The sequence below is a fragment of the Sinocyclocheilus rhinocerous genome, unplaced genomic scaffold, assembly GCF_001515625.1.
Source record: "Sinocyclocheilus rhinocerous isolate Xijiao unplaced genomic scaffold, SAMN03320098_v1.1 scaffold1351, whole genome shotgun sequence".
Taxonomy (NCBI): domain Eukaryota; kingdom Metazoa; phylum Chordata; class Actinopteri; order Cypriniformes; family Cyprinidae; genus Sinocyclocheilus; species Sinocyclocheilus rhinocerous.
The window spans coordinates 225349-243751 of NW_015654494.1; the positions used below are offsets into that span (position 1 = coordinate 225349).

The following is an 18403-nucleotide window of genomic DNA, read 5'->3' on the forward strand; positions in this document are numbered from 1 at the left end:
CGATAATTATTGACATTTTTTATAACCTTTTTTAAAACAGAGCAATATAATTTTTTTTTTTTATTTAACCACTGTATTTTTAATTTGCCCACATTATTAAGACAAACAACAAATATATATATATATTTTTTTTTTTTTTTTTTTACAGTCAAACACAAAATAAAATTTTAACAAATTGAAACACTCCGAAAGAAGAAAACGTTAAGGCCGATCTTAAAGATACAATCTGTAATTGATAAAACTACATAACCTGGACCAAATCTTTAATAAATAGACATCAACCATTGTCGCAACAATTCCAGACCGTATCTCGGTTTAAGATGCCTGGGGAGGTTTAGTTATATTCAGATACAATACAATAGAAATTAAGTACTTTTATTATAATTATTATTCTTCCACATTGTTATTGATAGCTTGGTAGAATGGCACTTGATAACCACTCGACTTCACATGTTCATTCCAGAACAGGTAAACGGACAATACGCACAAACAAAAACGAGTCTCTTAGTCTTTCAGACTGATGGGGATTCGGTCCAATGGCGTTGAGTCCAACCGTCGGCCATTTTGGCTCATCGCGAACAACCCTGCGGTTCGTGGTAGAGCTCTGGAAGAAACCGCTAGGGGCGGAGTTATGTAAAACAAGCCAATGTGTGTGGCTCCGCCCCCAGTTGAGCCACGCCCCCGATCCCGATCCCTCCCCTCGTGTCCCCATTGAGGAAGCCGTTGTTTACAGGATTTGCTCAGTGCTGGAAGCGGAGATGTCTAAGAGTCTCCAGGCGGCGTAAGGGTTCAACTCGTCCTGATCTCGACACAACGCCCAAACGTACATCATCCTGAGAACCTTTTCCTGTGGAATGCACAAATGCAACGAATGTGTGAATTTCATGAAAACTTACATTTTTCGTTACAAAATCAAAATATTTGTATTCTGTTTTAGTAAAATTACGATTTTTTTTTTTGCATTAAGATTTTAAATTTTAAAAACATAACATTTTTATTTTAAATATAAATGTAAAAAATTTCATAATTTAGATTACTCTCAATACAGACTTTTGTTTAATTAATCACTGTGGTACAATTACTTATTTAATTGTTACATTTAAATTTTTGATTAACATTAATTATTACGATTTTTTTTTTTTCAAATTAGTCAGAATATATAAATAATATAATAAATTAAAATTGATTTTCAAAAATACAATTAATATTAAAGGAATAATTCATATAGTAATTGTGTTTAATTAGAATTATGGGGGAAGATGCTTAATCATATCTATCCATAATAAAAATAATATAAATTAATTAATATAAATAAATTAATGATATAATTCTTAATGGTTCTATAAACAGATTTTTTTAGGCAAAATATTTTTTTCTTTAGATTTTTGTGGGGTGAATAATGATATTAATAATAATATTATTATTTCTATTAATATTATTATCATATTATATAGCTATCTAAAATAAATATTTTTATATAAAATAAATATTTAAATATTTTCTATGTATTTAAGTAATTTTTTATATAATTTTTATTTTTTTATTGAAAAACAATAACAATTAATATTAAATTCACATTTAATATATAGACATGTTTAATTGAATTTTTAAATATTTAGTATATATATATAGATAGATAGATAGATAGATATGTAACAAAATAAAACGGCAAATTTTCCAAAAATATTTAATTTTATTACATAAAAAATATATCTTGTATTTTTTTTCCCTTTTGATTTTAGGGTTTAATATGACCTGGACATGAGATTCACCCAACAGCTAATGAGAATCAGACATTTTGCAGGAGAATCTTTATGTATAAACTAAAAATGAACTTTTAAATGTTCAGATTTATTCAAACACATGACCGCTACTTCAGCCGTGTGAAATAAAACAGCATTTCTAATATCCACGACTGTCTGAACTCAGCGACTCGAGGGCACTGGACGGCGAAAATTAACTACAAACTCCTAACGCAGAAACATCCCTGGTGTGTATTTACATTTGGCCTTTGAGCAGATTTATATCCGGCGGCTTTTGCGAACTGCCCAGCCACGGCGGCTCCAGAGGTGATTCACTAGCGCTAACGGCTAACGTCATCGCTAATGCTAGCGCTCACTCACCGGGTCGCCCTCCACCACTTCACCCTTCACGTTACGGATGACCATCACCAGCTGAGCCTGGAAGGTGATGATGAGAACGGGACCTTGCTCCATCATCTTCCCCATCGCCAACTACAGCGAAAAAAACAACCGAAACGAGTTACTTTATACATCTGGAGAAGACAACGATGATGCTATAATGAAATTCAAACGCTCCGATATCCCATTATTCTGAATTATACGTCCATCAGGACGCTCTGATGGAGTTACTGGGCCATTAGCATGCAGCAGATGGATGTTATGCGTCTTTCCGATGGTTCTTACGTCAATGTTATCAATGTCCAGGATCTTGGAGTGGAACTGGAGACCCATGGCTTTGGCCTGCTGGATGGGGTGAGCCAGCTGACTGTACGTCTGCAAGCAAAACCAGTGAAAAACCAGCGTTAGACCATCAACTTTACACCAGAATCTGTGACAGCAGAGGTGGTTTGCGGGACACTTACGGCCTCGTAGCACCAGTCCTTCAGGACGTCCAGCTCTCCCTGGATCATGGCCTGCAAACAGAGCGAATGTTCAGCTTTTGCTTGCCTTCAGTTTTTCGGGGTTCAAGAGCAAAGCATGCTGGGGGTTCGGGGTCTCACCTCGAGGATGTTGGGAATGATGTCCCGCTCGCACTGCTTCAGGAACGAGTCCTTGTCGAAGTTCGGATCCACCTTCAGGATCTCGGTCAGAACCTCAGACATCTCGGTTTTAGAGAACAAGCCGCCTAAGAGCAGAGAACACTTACGATGATTCATCTGATTGTCCATCTATCCGTCAATCTAGCCACCTGTTATCTGTTATTATTAGCCAAACTGCTATCTATCTATCTATCTATCTATCTATCCGTTTATCAATCTAACTGTCTATCCATCCATATCTATCTATCCATTTATCAATCTGTCTATCCATCCATATCTATCTATCCATTTATCAATCTGTCTATCCATCCATATCTATCTATCCATTTATCAATCTGTCTATCCATCCATATCTATCTATCCATTTATCAATCTGTCTATCCATCCATATCTATCTATCCATTTATCAATCTGTCTATCCATCCATATCTATCTATCCATTTATCAATCTGTCTATCCATCCATATCTATCTATCCATTTATCAATCTGTCTATCCATCCATATCTATCTATCCATTTATCAATCTGTCTATCCATCCATATCTATCTATCCATTTATCAATCTGTCTATCCATCCATATCTATCTATCCATTTATCAATCTGTCTATCCATCCATATCTATCTATCCATTTATCAATCTGTCTATCCATCCATATCTATCTATCCATTTATCAATCTGTCTATCCATCCATATCTATCTATCCATTTATCAATCTGTCTATCCATCCATATCTATCTATCCATTTATCAATCTGTCTATCCATCCATATCTATCTATCCATTTATCAATCTGTCTATCCATCCATATCTATCTATCCATTTATCAATCTGTCTATCCATCCATATCTATCTATCCATTTATCAATCTGTCTATCCATCCATATCTATCTATCCATTTATCAATCTGTCTATCCATCCATATCTATCTATCCATTTATCAATCTGTCTATCCATCCATATCTATCTATCCATTTATCAATCTGTCTATCCATCCATATCTATCTATCCATTTATCAATCTGTCTATCCATCCATATCTATCTATCCATTTATCAATCTGTCTATCCATCCATATCTATCTATCCATTTATCAATCTGTCTATCCATCCATATCTATCTATCCATTTATCAATCTGTCTATCCATCCATATCTATCTATCCATTTATCAATCTGTCTATCCATCCATATCTATCTATCCATTTATCAATCTGTCTATCCATCCATATCTATCTATCCATTTATCAATCTGTCTATCCATCCATATCTATCTATCCATTTATCAATCTGTCTATCCATCCATATCTATCTATCCATTTATCAATCTGTCTATCCATCCATATCTATCTATCCATTTATCAATCTGTCTATCCATCCATATCTATCTATCCATTTATCAATCTGTCTATCCATCCATATCTATCTATCCATTTATCAATCTGTCTATCCATCCATATCTATCTATCTATCCGTTTATCAATCTAACTGTCTATCCATCCATATCTATCTATCTATCTATCCATTTATCAATCTGTCTATCCATCCATATCTATCTATCTATCTATCCGTTTATCAATCTAACTGTCTATCCATCCATATCTATCTATCTATCTATCTATCATCTATCTATCTATCTGTCAATCATCTATCTATCTATCCGTTTATCAATCTAACTGTCTATCCATCCATATCTATCTGTCTGTCTATCTATCTATGTCAATCATCTATCTATCTATCCGTTTATCAATCTGTCTATCCATCCATATCTATTTATCTATCTATCTATCTGTCAATCATCTATCTATCTATCTATCTATCTATCTGTCTGTCTGTCTATCTATCTATCATCTATCTATCTGTCAATCATCTATCTATCTATCTATCTATCAGTAAAGCTAAGCAGAAATGCAGTGGTGTTTTTACCGATGATGTCAGTCATTTTGTCAGTGACGGCGCGGGACGCTCTGATTAAGGCGTTGTCACTCTCGTCGTACTTCATCTTCATCTCAAAGAACCCTGGGAGGAGGACAGCTCATGAAATGACTCAGGATAATAACATGGCACATATTGTGAGTCGTTCTCTCAGAGCAACAATCTGACGCTAAAACAAATGTGTCACAACATGCTTCGGGCAACACGCAGCATTCGTTCGTGAAGGGAAAACAGTCTCTGAGCCGACGGGCTGCGGCTGCTCGTTACTGAGTCTCATTATCACTGCGCTTAACGAGCCTCTAATTGATGCAGTGAACTCTTCAACACAGCTAACATCCAGAGCCGCTCCTGAACAGAGCAGCTGTGAACATACAGCAGATCCCTGCAGCACAGCGCCATCTATTGATCACACATGAGCATTTCAGTCAAACTCACTGTTAAAAACAACATTGTTGTCCTTGAAGTCCTTCCACTGCTGATACCATTTAGAGTCCTTGTGCAGCACGACACCCATCGCCTCCCTTTAAAATAAAGAAAAGCACACTGAAACAATCTTGGAAAACACACACATGCAGTATATATTAAAAACAATTTTTTAAAATGTATTTACATGTATATATTTATATTCATATAATTTATAATATATATAAATGTATTTAATATATAAACGTAACATATTTTTTCTTAAATATATACATGCATGTATCTTTTTATTAGTTTTATTTCAGTTTTAGTTTTCGTTATTTTAGTATATCAATGGTAAGCATATGTTTTACATTTACATTACATTTAGTAGACGCTTTTATCCAAAGCGACTTACAAATGAGGACAATGGAAATAATCAAAATCAACAAAATATTTTTTATGTATGTTTTTAGTATATTTAATTATTTTAGTGCATCAAGTATATCATATTTTCTATATTTTAGACGTCAAAATAATTTGTCGTGTAGTGATATCATTTACAATAGCATAACTAAATATTAATAGTAACTACTAAATATTTTTTGATATTTTATCTGGTATACTGGACAATGAATATTATGCAGCCCAACATACAAAAAAATAAAAGTTATTTTTCTTTGCAATATGCAACAATATACATTCTTCATAATATTAGCCCTTGAGATGTGACCTACTCGTTGGCCTCAAAGACTTTGGCTTCTGCGCCTCCTGCCTTCGATGAGAAATCGCTCCTCTTCCTCAGTCTGGTGGGCGGCCGGTACGGGCCGATCTGTCCGAGGTCACCGATCTCCTTCTTGACGCTCTCCACACCCTGAGGACAACAAGAGTTGAAACTATTGAGCTATTCAGTTCATTCATATGCCACTTTCACAACATACACGCAAGAAATTCATAGCCTATAACATCATCAGCATTTCTATGATGTGAAAACTCAATATCATGATACGGACCTGTGATATCGCCCGAAAGGCTCCGGTCTTTCCAAGTTTTTCTCCACCTTTAGACACCGTCTCCGCCGACTGTTTGGCGGATTTGGCCGCTTCCTCCATGCCTTCTTTGATTTTCTTTCCGATGTCTGAGCGTCCGACCTCTTCCAAACCCTGAGGAGAAATGCACACAATCAGCATGAATCAGCTCCTAAAATATTTTATAAATGTATTACAAATATAACGCTTTGCAGAATGTTAAAATAACACAACATGCATTGAATGACAACAACACTGAGCAGTTATGCAAATCACTTCAGTTTAAGACAAGACACCCCAAATGAATAGGGTAAAAAATTAACCAAAAAAATATCACAGTACTTCCCAGTTGATTGATTAGATTAAGAATTGCAATATTTTTTGGTATTACAAGTTTTCTAAAATATTTTGTTTAGATATACACATGAGGCATTATCTAATTAAATATGACACTAATTTGCAAACATTTCCAGAGCAGAAATCTGTAAAGCCAGGTTCAAAATTTGTGTTTCACTTTGTTGACATATTAGAGTCAAAGGTTTTTACAGAAGGGATTTTGGATATATCTTTTATCACTCCAAAAAATCTGAAAAATACTGTCAATAGACAGAAAAAAAGTCATGTTTTTAGGAATAAAATGTAAAAAAACAGGTGAATGATATTTATATATAAAAAAAAAACAGTAAAAATGTTCAGAATACAAATGGGAATAAAACTGTAAAACTTGGTGCATGTAAGTGCTGCTGAAGTTGAGAAAAAACTCATTTTTGAAGAAATCACCTTTCAAGATAATATATTGTAATTGAAATCTACAAATAGTGCAGCAACAAACCATGCAAATGATATATGAACAAACCCCACAGTTAAAACCTTCAGAATATAGATAGGAATAATGCTGTAAAATTTGGTGCATGTAAGTGCTACTGAAGTGGAGAAAAAACTAATTTTGAAGAAATCAACTTTCAATATAATATATTGTAATTGAAATCTACAGAGGCAAATAGTGCAGCAATAAACCGTGCAAATGATATATGAACAAACCCCACAGTAAAAACCTTCAGAATATAGATAGGAATAATGCTGTAAAATTTGGTGCTTGTAAGTGCTACTGAAATGGAGGAAAAAACTCATTTTGAGAAAATTGCTTTTTAAGATTTGCATTGCAATTGAAATCAACAGATGCAAATAGACAAAGTCCAGCAAAATAAACAATTTGTATGTTTTCCTGAAACCTGAAAATCTGAAAGAAAACATGTTATGGAAGCAAAACAGACCAGGGGCCCGTTCTTCGTACGTCGCTAATTCAGTTAGCTGGATTTGATTGTTGACGATTTGGCATGATCTTGGATTGTTTGGTTCTTTCGAAGCTCATCCCGGAGTTGCTGTCATAGCAACAGGTCCGTAAGCTTAAACCTGCTAAGGAGCAGCTTATTTCATGTAAACAGGATTAGATCGCATCTTTTTAAGCAGAATTGATACTTAAAATCTGTCCGCTACCACCGATACTTTATTACATTATAAGAGTATCCTACTGATCCAGGGGACAATAATAATAATTTAAAAATTAATTTAAAGACAATCAAATTATGTAGTCTTTAATACTATAGACAGTCAGTTTTACTCACTGAAATATTTATTCGTCATAAAATTATTACTTCATAATTGTATTTGAGTCTTACACACATGCTATACAGATAATGTAGAGTCGTGCATTAATTTGAGTGGTGACAGCTACGCGCAATTATCTCAGATAACTCAATCCAGCCATACTAATCATCAACAACAGCTGCGTTCGAAGAACCGAATTAGCCAGATCCTGATTAGCGCGATGATATAATCTTGGATGTGACATTTCATCTCGGATGTAATCAGCGACTACGAAGAACGGGCCCCATATCTCAAAACTGCCTGAGGGTTAATATAGTTATGTTAATATAAAATTGGCGGTAAAATTAAATCCATTAAAAATCAGTTTTGTTAGTGGAAATAAAACAAAAATTTCAGCTAGTTGCCAAACCAAATTTATGTACTGAAACTAAAATAAAAATAAAGAAAAACTATGTAGACATATATTAAAAAATACTGAAATTACAAAAACAACACACAAAATTATTAAACATTTAGCTAAAATTAAAATAAACAGAACTTCTAAACATAAAAACTAAACTTTAAAATATTAATAAAATCTATGATAGTATCTCAGTGAATTGACACTGAATTGACCAATGCATGAAAATAAACAATGGTTTTGCCTTAAATAATAAATGTGTTTTCCACATAAAATCAGAACAAAATCCAACAGATTATTTTGCAACGTAGCCTAATCCTTCGCAGAACATGGCAATACTGCAGCACAAACACTCTGCAGAAACATAACGTTCAGCACTTATGCAAATCGCTGCACATTTAGCTAATGAATACATAAATATAAATGTGCTCTGAAATGAGAGAAATTGCACGTCAAGAACGGCCAAAAATCAGCGTTAATTACACTCACCTCCTTCACCGTCTCTGATATCGTCCCGAGTGTTTTCTTCAACACTTCAGAAGTTTTAACTGTTTCGGACTCGATGGTTTTCTGGAAGACACCCACAAAAACACAATTTCACACTAGAGAAATGGCATGTTTGGCTATTTCAGAATCACATTAGACATAAAATCGTACATATTTCCTCCTGGCTTGCTTGAGGGCTTCCGATTCCTCTAGTTTTTTGGCCTCCTCGCGAAACTTCTTGATGTTCTCATTCATCTCCTTGCTCTTGGTCAGTTCCTGCTTGAGATTGTCCAGAAACTCTCCAAGGAAGCCTTTCCGACCGCCACCGGAGGACATAAACCTTGCCTGCAGATGACATACATGTAAAAAAAAAAATGCTGTAAAATCACAATCTCCCCCAAAAAACGAATGATGTGCGACACTCACCTGCGCCGTAGCAGACACACACACACGTCTGTAACATGTGTATTACAATTTTACTAATTATGAATTGCATATTTATAGATAGAGAGAAAGACAGACACCAATTAAGCTTATTTTTATTCAGATATTTCCCCTCAAGCACAGTAATACAGAATAATTTATCAGTTTTGTCATTAGAAAACTAACTGTTGTATTATTGCAAATAATACAACGGAAAAAAAAGTGTAAACATATTCCTTGCTGTCATATGGCAATGATTTTATTATTTTTTTTCCTTACAGTAACACAATAGACATTTTGCTTTCAGTTGACGTTTTTCATTTCTGTCAACTTTACAATTTTTAAAGCAAAACCTAATTATAATGAATATATGAATTGTTGAACATGGAAATTAAGCTTAGACTCAAAGTACCACAAAAAATATTAATAATAATAATAATAGAGAACTATAAACCACCATAAAACATACATACAGCCCTAATGTTGAATTATTACAATGATATGAAACACTATGTCTTGTTTTTTCTTTTCTTTTTTAGTTGGTAGTTGTGGTTGATTGTCAGGCCTTCTCCCAACCCCGCCCCCAAAAACACATCAGCCAACCAGATGTCAACTAACCTGAGCATTTAAAAAGATTGACAGGTAGAGAGTGTTCTGATTGGCTAAAATAAGTTTTCATTCCCTGAAACCCATGATTTCTCACAACACCTATTTTAGTGAAAACACACTTAAAACACCAGGTTTAAAAATCAAACTCATCAGCCGAGTTTTTAGCATGGTCAATATTCATCGTTGAGTGACTTCCGATCATAACGTTTTGTGCGTTCTCGATGTGGATGTACGACGGTTGTTGCTGCTGCCATGCGCCGTGTTGCGGATGCATTGCTCCATGTGACGGAGATGGATGCATTGGTACAGATGGCGGATAAAACATGTTATTTTGCTGCGTTTCGCTTTCTTGTCTCAGTCGCGCTAATTTTTCCATCTCTCGTCGCAGCTCCACATTTATGGCGTTCTCCTCTTGTAGTCTCTTCTGTTCCTCGACTAGTTTCTTACGATGCTGTTTGATCATCCAAATCTTCTTTTGACTTGCTACTTTTCCCGGTGCGATGGCCTTTTGGGCGTTGTGTTCGAACATTCTTCTGCTTTCATCGAGAGGGACCTTCGTCTGAAGCACCAACGGAAAACTTTTGCGCAACAAACAATTCTTGCGAGGTAGCAGCGGAATTACGGAGTTCATTTTGTGGTGGTTTTCCAGCGAATTCACGATCGCTGAATCGGCGCTGGTCACGCTGTGGTTGGAGTTGAAGTTCTGGGTGAGCAGCAGCAGCGTGAACACCGAATTCTCGAGGGCGTCCTCCATACATCGCAACGTTGACATTCCTGGTTGTGCGAAGTCGTCGGAAAACGTTGCACCAACTCCAGAAATTATACGTTCAAGTTTGTCCTTGAGTCTTTGCGCCTCGTCCGCGTCTTCAGCTTCATGCAGGATCACAAAGTCGTAAAACGTTTCTTCTACGTCGCTTTGACTAGGTTCTGGAGAGCTAAAACTGATAGGTTGAGTTGTCGGTTTGTGATCGTTAGCGTTTAGTGGTTGAGCTCGAAGTTTGTCGCCATCGTTTGGGGCGGACGAAAAATTGAGATTCGTGTTTTTGGATGTCACAAGTTGGGAGCTTCCATTGCGGTCTAGACACTGCTTCGACTTTGCCGCGTCATTAACTTCCGCTGTCGGTAGCTGGTTCTTTGCGCAAATATGTCATAGTTGGTCTTGATTGGTTGTAGTTTCACCATCTGTTGGTGTTCGTAGACTCATCGGCTTTGATTCTTCCATATTGGATTCTGTAGCAGTTGGCAAGCTAATTTCGATACTGTAATGTGAGCTTGATTGCTGAGATGATGGAGGGCCATTGTTTCGACCTAGCGACGTCAAATTGTACGTTTCGGTAGGAAGTTCAGTGCTAGATTTATTGATAACGTCAGGCCCGCAGACTTGCTTTACTTCCTCCTCGACGTCTAAAGATAGCAAACCAGCCATGCTGCTCGACGCAAGAGCTTTGCGGTACGCTTGATCTCATAGCGACTTGTCGCACAATCTCTCCTGCACCAAAACGGCAAAAATTCTTGCGATATCCAATAACATATTGGCATGTGTTGACTTAAAACCACCAATATTGGCGTCTGTTGACTTAAAACCACCAATGTGGCTACGGTTCACACATTCTCCGTGCATTTTGACCATTTTGGCTAAGTATTTTTCAATGCTGCTGTCGCTGTTAGCCGTTAGCTTAGCGTGCGCCTCTCCAATCCTCTTAAGGAGAATCAAGCACATGGCATTCACCGTTTCCTCAGCCCGTGTGTGGACCATTTTGAACGTCAGGCTGACCCATCGATCCTGACCAGCCTGGGAAATGATCTCAAATGCCTTGGCGAGATTCGCGAATCCTTGATCCACGAGCTCTGCTCCATCGTCTGCCATTGTTTACGCAAATACGGGCTATCATATGTGAATATGTGCTCTCATATGACATGTTCAAGCCATTCCATTCAATCCGAAGTCACTTAGATGAGTGTGAGCTCCTGAATGCTGAAAGACAAAGTGAAGTCTATTTCAATATTAATTGTGATATTTCCCAAGCTAGCAAAATATATTCTATGAACGTTTTGCTAACAAGTTTTTAAAACACTATTTCTGAATGTTCTCTGAACATTCTGAAACGAGTAGTAACATTTCAAAATATCAGACTATCAGACATCAGAATAAAAATCCAACTGAAATGTTTTAGAAACCATTTTGTTTACATCATTCCATGAACAATGCATCAATAAAATTGTTGCGCTAACGTGTTGAGAACATTATTACCAGATAACTTTGAACAGGTGTTCCATTAACCTTACAAGAAGAACTTTAGTTCATAACTTTAAGAGAACCTTACCAGAACGTTAGCCAAAGTTCTGAGAACGCTCCCTGTAAGCTGGGTTAATTGACTAGATCATATAAAAAACGGCGTATGAATAATAACATACAATATCAAGACTTGAAAATAATCCCAAATAAGTGTTTAACGACTTATTAGTTGCTGTCTTCAAACAGCATAGTCTAAATAACAGTCAGACGTGACGTTCACCAAATAATTAATAGGTAAATACTACATCACTCAATGTATTTGATAAATATGATAAAGAAACACAAAAGAACGTGTGTCTTACCCATAGACTGTATAAAAACATGGACGTAGTGTCCGTGACGTCACCCGTAGATTTCCGAAGAGCGTTTTTGAAGCTCAAAAGTGGGCGGAGGCTGCCGTCGCCATCTTGGCAGCGCGTCACTGCGCGTCACTCCCGGATAATCGAAAATGGGCAAAGAGGCGGGAGCAGGTTGCTGAAGCCACGCCCACCTAGCTCGACGTCTTAACCTTTGTAATAGCTCTGCATTCATCCAGAAGCAGGAACTGGGAAACAGAAACAGACTTTTTCCACAGAAGAAACGGCGAACCTGTAGAAATGGACTGATTATCAAACATAAAGTGGCTTATGGTACCGGCTGTTTTATATCTAAAACATTAAGTGACACATGGGTGTTTTAAAGACTGCTTTCCCTTGTAATGCGGAAGAAGGTAAAAAAATGTGGACTTCTGTAGGACTTCGTCGTTTCAGATGACCAGAAGATGGCAGTAAAATTGACTAGGAAAAGTTTTGAATAAGAACTACGTACCTGTTGATCTTGTGAATTTTCCTTTACGTTGTTTAGCATCAATTTAAAAATAAATAGGACTCGTTGTTTACTTGACCATTGTTTTAATTTTTTATTTAAATAACTGTAGTCTTTCATACTGCATATTCCATGTGCTACTGCAATTAGTTTAGGGTACATTTTGCTAAATAAAAAATATATATTACCATTAGAAAATAACAGTGAAATTTTTAGTTTTTTTTAGTTCTCAAACTATATAACATTAGGATTTAACATTAAGAAAAAAAGTTTATATCATTAATTTAATAAATTTACTGTTTGCTTATTACTTGACGTTGACTATATATTGAAATATTTTATTTTATTTGTAAATTTAATAAACAATTAGAAATTAAATGTTGATTATATATTAATTAAAAATGAGCGAATCATTTAACGTGTGCTTTTATTATATAATACACCGCCAAATTTCGCGAGATTTCAGAAGAGCCGAGGAGCCAAGCATGTGCGATAACGAGAGCAGGGTTTCGCGCGCTCAGCCTAAGCTCCGGCAACGCTCGTGAGTGACGCGCGGCTCGACCAATCAGCGAGCGGCTCAGAATTCCGCTCCGCCAATCAGCGACGCGCTGTGCCCGCGGCAGGAGGGGAAACACGTTGTTGAACACTTCTATTGATTTGAGCCCCAGTTCCAGTGCGTTTCGCGGCAGGGTTGAACTGTAACAAAAGTGCAATATTTTCACACTTTTAGCGCTTTAATTGAATTAAAACCACGTCTTCTGTTCTCAAGAGGAAGATTACAGGTAAAGAGCCGTTTTTAAAATCAGTTTCGGTTGGTCTTTAAAGGTATTGTCTATAAAACCATGCGTACGCGCCTTATTTTACTGTGTAAATATTAATAAATGTGCATATTTATCTTGTGCATGTTAACAGTTACGTCATATTTAGCGCTTTTCAAATATTTCTTTCTTTCACTTTCTGTCTTTAAATTAATTTTTATATCAGCCCCATGCCCTTAAATGAAGTCTAATTGTGAGGTTAATACGATTTTTGCTATTAAATCCGCTAAAATGTGTGTTATCAAGGTCTGGCAGACTGAAATAAATACGCATATTTGTGCACAACAGTTCAAAACAAGCCCATGGGAGACAGGAAAGTGTTTGTGAAGGTGTAACTGGAGTAATGCAGGAGTTCAGAATGGGTTAGCGTTACTTACACTGATTTTACTTAATTAAAATGATAAATGTTTAGCTGTTTTACTCAATTGGTTTTTCTCAAGAGGAAGATTACAGGTAAAGAGCCGTTTTTAAAATCAGTTTCGGTTGGTCTTTAAAGGTATTGTCTATAAAACCATGCGTACGCGCCTTATTTTACTGTGTAAATATTAATAAATGTGCATATTTATCTTGTGCATGTTAACAGTTAGGTCATATTTAGCGCTTTTCAAATATTTCTTTCACTTTCTGTCTTTAAATTAATTTTTATATCAGCCCCATGCCCTTAAATGAAGTTTAATTGTGAGGTTAATACGATTTTTGCTATTAAATCCGCTAAAATGTGTGTTATCAAGGTCTGGCAGACTGAAATAAATACGCATATTTGTGCACAACAGTTCAAAACAAGCCCATGGGAGACAGGAAAGTGTTTGTGAAGGTGTAACTGGAGTAATGCAGGAGTTCAGAATGGGTTAGCGTTACTTACACTGATTTTACTTAATTAAAATGATAAATGTTTAGCTGTTTTACTCAATTGGTTTTAATTTTAAGTTACTCCTAGTTTATATTTGACATTTAAGTGTCTGTTTTTGATACAACACCACCCACATCATAACCAGCGCACAACCCCTTAATTAAATGAACACGATTTGCGTTAATTCTGGTTTAAACTGATTGATTTCTACAAATAAACTCCAAATATACTAATTTATTAAGTACAACCCCCATTTCAACTTCCTGTTGTTGGCTTAAACTCGACAACATTAAAGACTGATGTTATTTCATTCAATGCACTACCATTAAATGACGTTAGGGGGCGTTTCCGTCTATTTCCGCCAATAACAGGCGTGGTTTGTAGAGCAGAGATGTCAACAAGGCCTTTTTTTAACTCCATTTATATACTATCTCACCCCTAGGAATGGATAATAAGCTCTCACGCCAATTTGAAATTGGATCTAGACGGGTAGAATGGTGATACCATGGTTTTTTTGGGCACGTACCTTGGTAATGCTATGTTTTTTGGGCACGTACCTCGGTAATATCATGTTTTTTGGGCATGCCCCATGGTAAAGCCTTGTTTTTGTGCATCTACCATGGTAAAGCCATGTTTTTGTGCATCTACCATGGTAAAGCCATGTTTTTTGGCCTGTACTTTGGTAATACCATATTTTTTGGGCATGGGCCATGGTAAAACCATATTTTTTTGGGCATGGGCCATGGTAAAACCATATTTTTTGGGCATATACCATGGTAAAACTGCATTTCTTGAGCATGTACCTTGGTAAAACCACATTTTTCAGGCATATACCTTGGTAAAACCATGTTTTACGTTAGTATTGTTTGGTGTGCCTTTGTAATGTCATTTTATTTAAATATTGTAATCATTTAGTACAATGATAAATGCATACACCATGTTCGGACATTCATTGAAAACCTATTAGGCCTAATTGATCATAAATTGGAAAACAAATTAAAAAAAATTGGTGTGGAAATGCTTGGAAATGAAAGTACCTTGGGTTTTGACATTCGGTAGCATCACTGTATCGTGCTAACACCTTTTTTTGTAAAGGTAATGTAACTCTACATAAAGTCGTAAGAAACGGATCGCTTTAAAGCAGCTTCTCGGAGTATCGACCCTAAAAGTGCCGGAGGAGACGAACGAGGAAAAAGCTGCCCGTGTCACTCACGTCACTGTGAAACAAACACCTTTTTCCTGCTGCTTGAAGCTCTTGGCTCAGAGCCATAGACTGAACTATAAAAAGCAAGGCGGGAAATAATCTCACTCGCTGACGTCGCTCGTTGCAGGTTTGCCGCCATGTGGATCCAGGTGCGCACTATGGATGGCAAGGAGACCCATCGGGTGGACTCCCTGTCCAAGCTCACCAAGGTGGACGAGCTACGTGTGAAGATCGCCGAGCTCTTCAATGTCGAAGCTGAGAGGCAGCGACTCTTTTACAGGGGCAAACAGGTGACGTGGCGTTTTATTTCCGTAAAGTGGACAGGGATTGGTTTTATCTGTTAGAAATTGGTTGGGTAGCAACAAATGAAGCATTATTTTGTGTATTGTTGTTTTAAAGGATAAGTTCACTTCTAGAATAAACATTTCCTGATATGTTGCTCACCCCCATGTCATCCAAGATGTTCATGTCGTTCTTTCTTCAGTCGCCAAGAACTTAAGTTTATTTTTTTTTTTGAGGAAAACATTTCAGGATTTTTGTCTATGTAGTGGACTTCAATGGTGGCCAACGATTCAATGCAGCTTCAAAGGGCTCTACATGATCCCAGACGAGGAATAAGGGTCTTATCTAGCGAAACGATCTGTCATTTTCTGAAAAATAATAAAGAAATTATCCACTTTTTAACCACAAATGCTCGGCTTGCTCTGCGATGCGCGTCTTAACGCATTACGTAATCCGGTTGGAAAGGTCACGCATGGTTAGTTCTTCGTCTTTGTACTTCGGTTAAAAACTCCTAATTTTCTCCTCCAACTTTAAAATCATCTGACATCGTTGTTTTACCTTTTTAGTAAAGAGCAATGACTTTTTTCACATGTTCGCTTTGTAAACAATGGGTCGGTACTGGGGCTGTCAAAATGGCTGGAAAACTAAATTAGAATTTTGTACTTATTATTAAAATTAAAATTATGTTCAAATTTAAAATGCATAATTTCAGTTATGGTGAAGAATAGCTTTCCCTCTAGAAAATGCACGGAATATGTGTTCTATGTGAACGGCTTGGTTTCAGTTTTGATGTATACAAGATCTTCTCTGCATTGATGTTCTCTTTTTCTGCAATATTTGTAATGAACAACGCAGCAGCGCCGCATCTAGTGGCTCAACTGGATAGGTTAACAAAAACATTAAAATGCAACCACACTTACATCGTCATCGCATCTCGTGCGCCACTGATAAGGCTGCCTCCTTAACGCACACCTAAAATACGAATGTGGAATGTGAATTTTTATTTTAAATTCGACGAATATTCAATTAGAATTTTTTTTTTGACAGGCCTAGTCGGTACTTCTGCCTACGTCACGTGCGACCTTTCCAATATCACCTAATAATGACGCAGAGCTAATGCTAGCCGAGCATTTGTGGTTAAAGTGTATAAATATATATATTTTTAAGATAATGACCGATCGTTTTGTTAGATAAGACCCTTATTCCTCGGCTTGTAGAGACCATTGAAACTGCATTTTGGACCTTTAAATCGTTGGCCACCATGGAAGTCCACTATATGGAGAAAAATCCTGGAATGTTTTCCTAAAAAAAAACTTAAGTTCTTGGCGACTGAATAAAGAACGGCATGAACATCTTGGATGTAAATTATCAGGAAATGTTTTATTCTGGAAGTGAACTAATCCTTTAACGTTAAATGTCTTGTTTGGGCATCATAGATGGAAGACGGCCACACAATCTTCGACTATAATGTTGGGTTAAACGACATCGTGCAACTTCTGGTGCGTCAAAAGCTCACGTCGGCGCCGCTGCCGAAGGACAAAGAGGCAGAGCTGTCCGACTCTGACTCCGGCTGCGGATCGGCCCAGAGCGAGTCCGATAAGAGCTCCACTCACGGTGAGAGCGACGGCCAAGGCGCCGGGACCTCGGGCCAGACTGACACGCCGGATCTCATCGACCCTGGCTTTGGCTTTTACAAGGTGAGAAACTGCGATAAAACCTTATTGGAAGCTCATGAAATCGTTCTTGTGTAAATTGTCATGACAACTCAAATTAAAAAATTGTGTTAATTCCACTATAAATGTCTCGTTGGCCTCAAGTTTGTCTCTTGTATACTGAAATTATTAATAAAGCAATAAGCCCCAAGAAGCCGTGGTTTACAGTTAATTTATAACAGCTAAGGGGCGTTGTTTGGCACGATGCGAATTGCTTTTATAAAACGGTTATTCCATATACGTAGTAAGGTTTCACAAAATAAAACGGAGCAAATAAAGTGTAATGATATTAATAAAAACAGTATTCTTCCACCAAACAATGTAGCTCCTCAGAAACAGTTGTGGTTGCAACAAAGTGGTTGCCGAGCAACACACAAAATAAAACAGAGCAAATAAAGTGTAATGATATTAATAAAAACAGTATTCTTCCACCAAACAATGTAGTTCCTCAGAAACAGTTGTAGTTCCAACAAAGTGGTTGCCGAGCAACACACAGAAGTAAACAAAGGTGTATGTTTGTAATTTACAACAGCTTCGAACGTGGCTCAGCCAATCAGAATCAAGGACCGGAACTATCCGTTTTATAATTCTTTAAACATAGTTATTCAAATAATTATATTTTGTTACACTAGGCTCTTAAAGGGGTCATATGATGCTTTTTTAAAGATCATTATTTTGTGTATTTGGTGTAACAGAATATGTTGACATGCTTTAATGTTCAAAAAACACATTATTTTTCAAATACTGTACATTATTGTAGGTCCTCAAT

At 36.7% G+C, this 18403-nt stretch overlaps 2 protein-coding genes and 1 pseudogene across 2 annotated transcripts in view; 1 reads left to right on the forward strand and 2 right to left on the reverse strand.

Annotated features, from left to right (window-relative positions):
- Positions 1–194: 194 nt before the first annotated feature.
- timm44 (translocase of inner mitochondrial membrane 44 homolog (yeast)) lies at positions 195–9070 on the reverse strand. The gene is made up of 12 exons (XM_016523828.1): positions 9063–9070; positions 8808–8981; positions 8640–8720; positions 6128–6277; positions 5852–5988; positions 5148–5233; positions 4704–4796; positions 2744–2868; positions 2606–2656; positions 2427–2516; positions 2124–2234; positions 195–847 (listed from the first exon to the last, which is right to left on the reverse strand). The coding sequence occupies exons 2-12, from the start codon at positions 8970–8972 to the stop codon at positions 728–730; spliced, it is 1209 nt and encodes a 402-aa protein (XP_016379314.1). The 5' UTR covers positions 8973–8981; positions 9063–9070; the 3' UTR covers positions 195–727.
- A 731-nt stretch (positions 9071–9801) lies between these two features.
- On the reverse strand, positions 9802–11547 carry LOC107717159 (TIR domain-containing adapter molecule 1-like; annotated as a pseudogene).
- Positions 11548–13452: 1905 nt separating this feature from the next.
- Positions 13453–18403, forward strand: part of uhrf1 (ubiquitin-like with PHD and ring finger domains 1) — a 20534-nt gene continuing 15583 nt past the window's right edge. Inside the window, exons 1-3 of the mRNA XM_016523816.1 lie at positions 13453–13550; positions 15768–15930; positions 17359–17619. Of these exons, the coding sequence (XP_016379302.1) occupies positions 15778–15930; positions 17359–17619 (414 nt within the window). The 5' untranslated portion in view covers positions 13453–13550; positions 15768–15777. The remainder of the gene's footprint in view (positions 13551–15767; positions 15931–17358; positions 17620–18403) is intronic.

Bases quoted from the DNA above. Each gene is read 5' to 3' on its own strand.
- timm44 (XM_016523828.1), bottom strand. From the start codon at position 8,972: ATGTCCTCCGGTGGCGGTCGGAAAGGCTTCCTTGGAGAGTTTCTGGAC. The intron at 5,989-6,127 runs GTCCGTATCATG...TGTTGTCCTCAG, and splicing joins CCTTTCGGGCGATATCACAG to GGTGTGGAGAGCGTCAAGAA. The intron at 2,517-2,605 runs GTAAGTGTCCCG...TTTTGCTTGCAG, and splicing joins AGGACTGGTGCTACGAGGCC to ACGTACAGTCAGCTGGCTCA.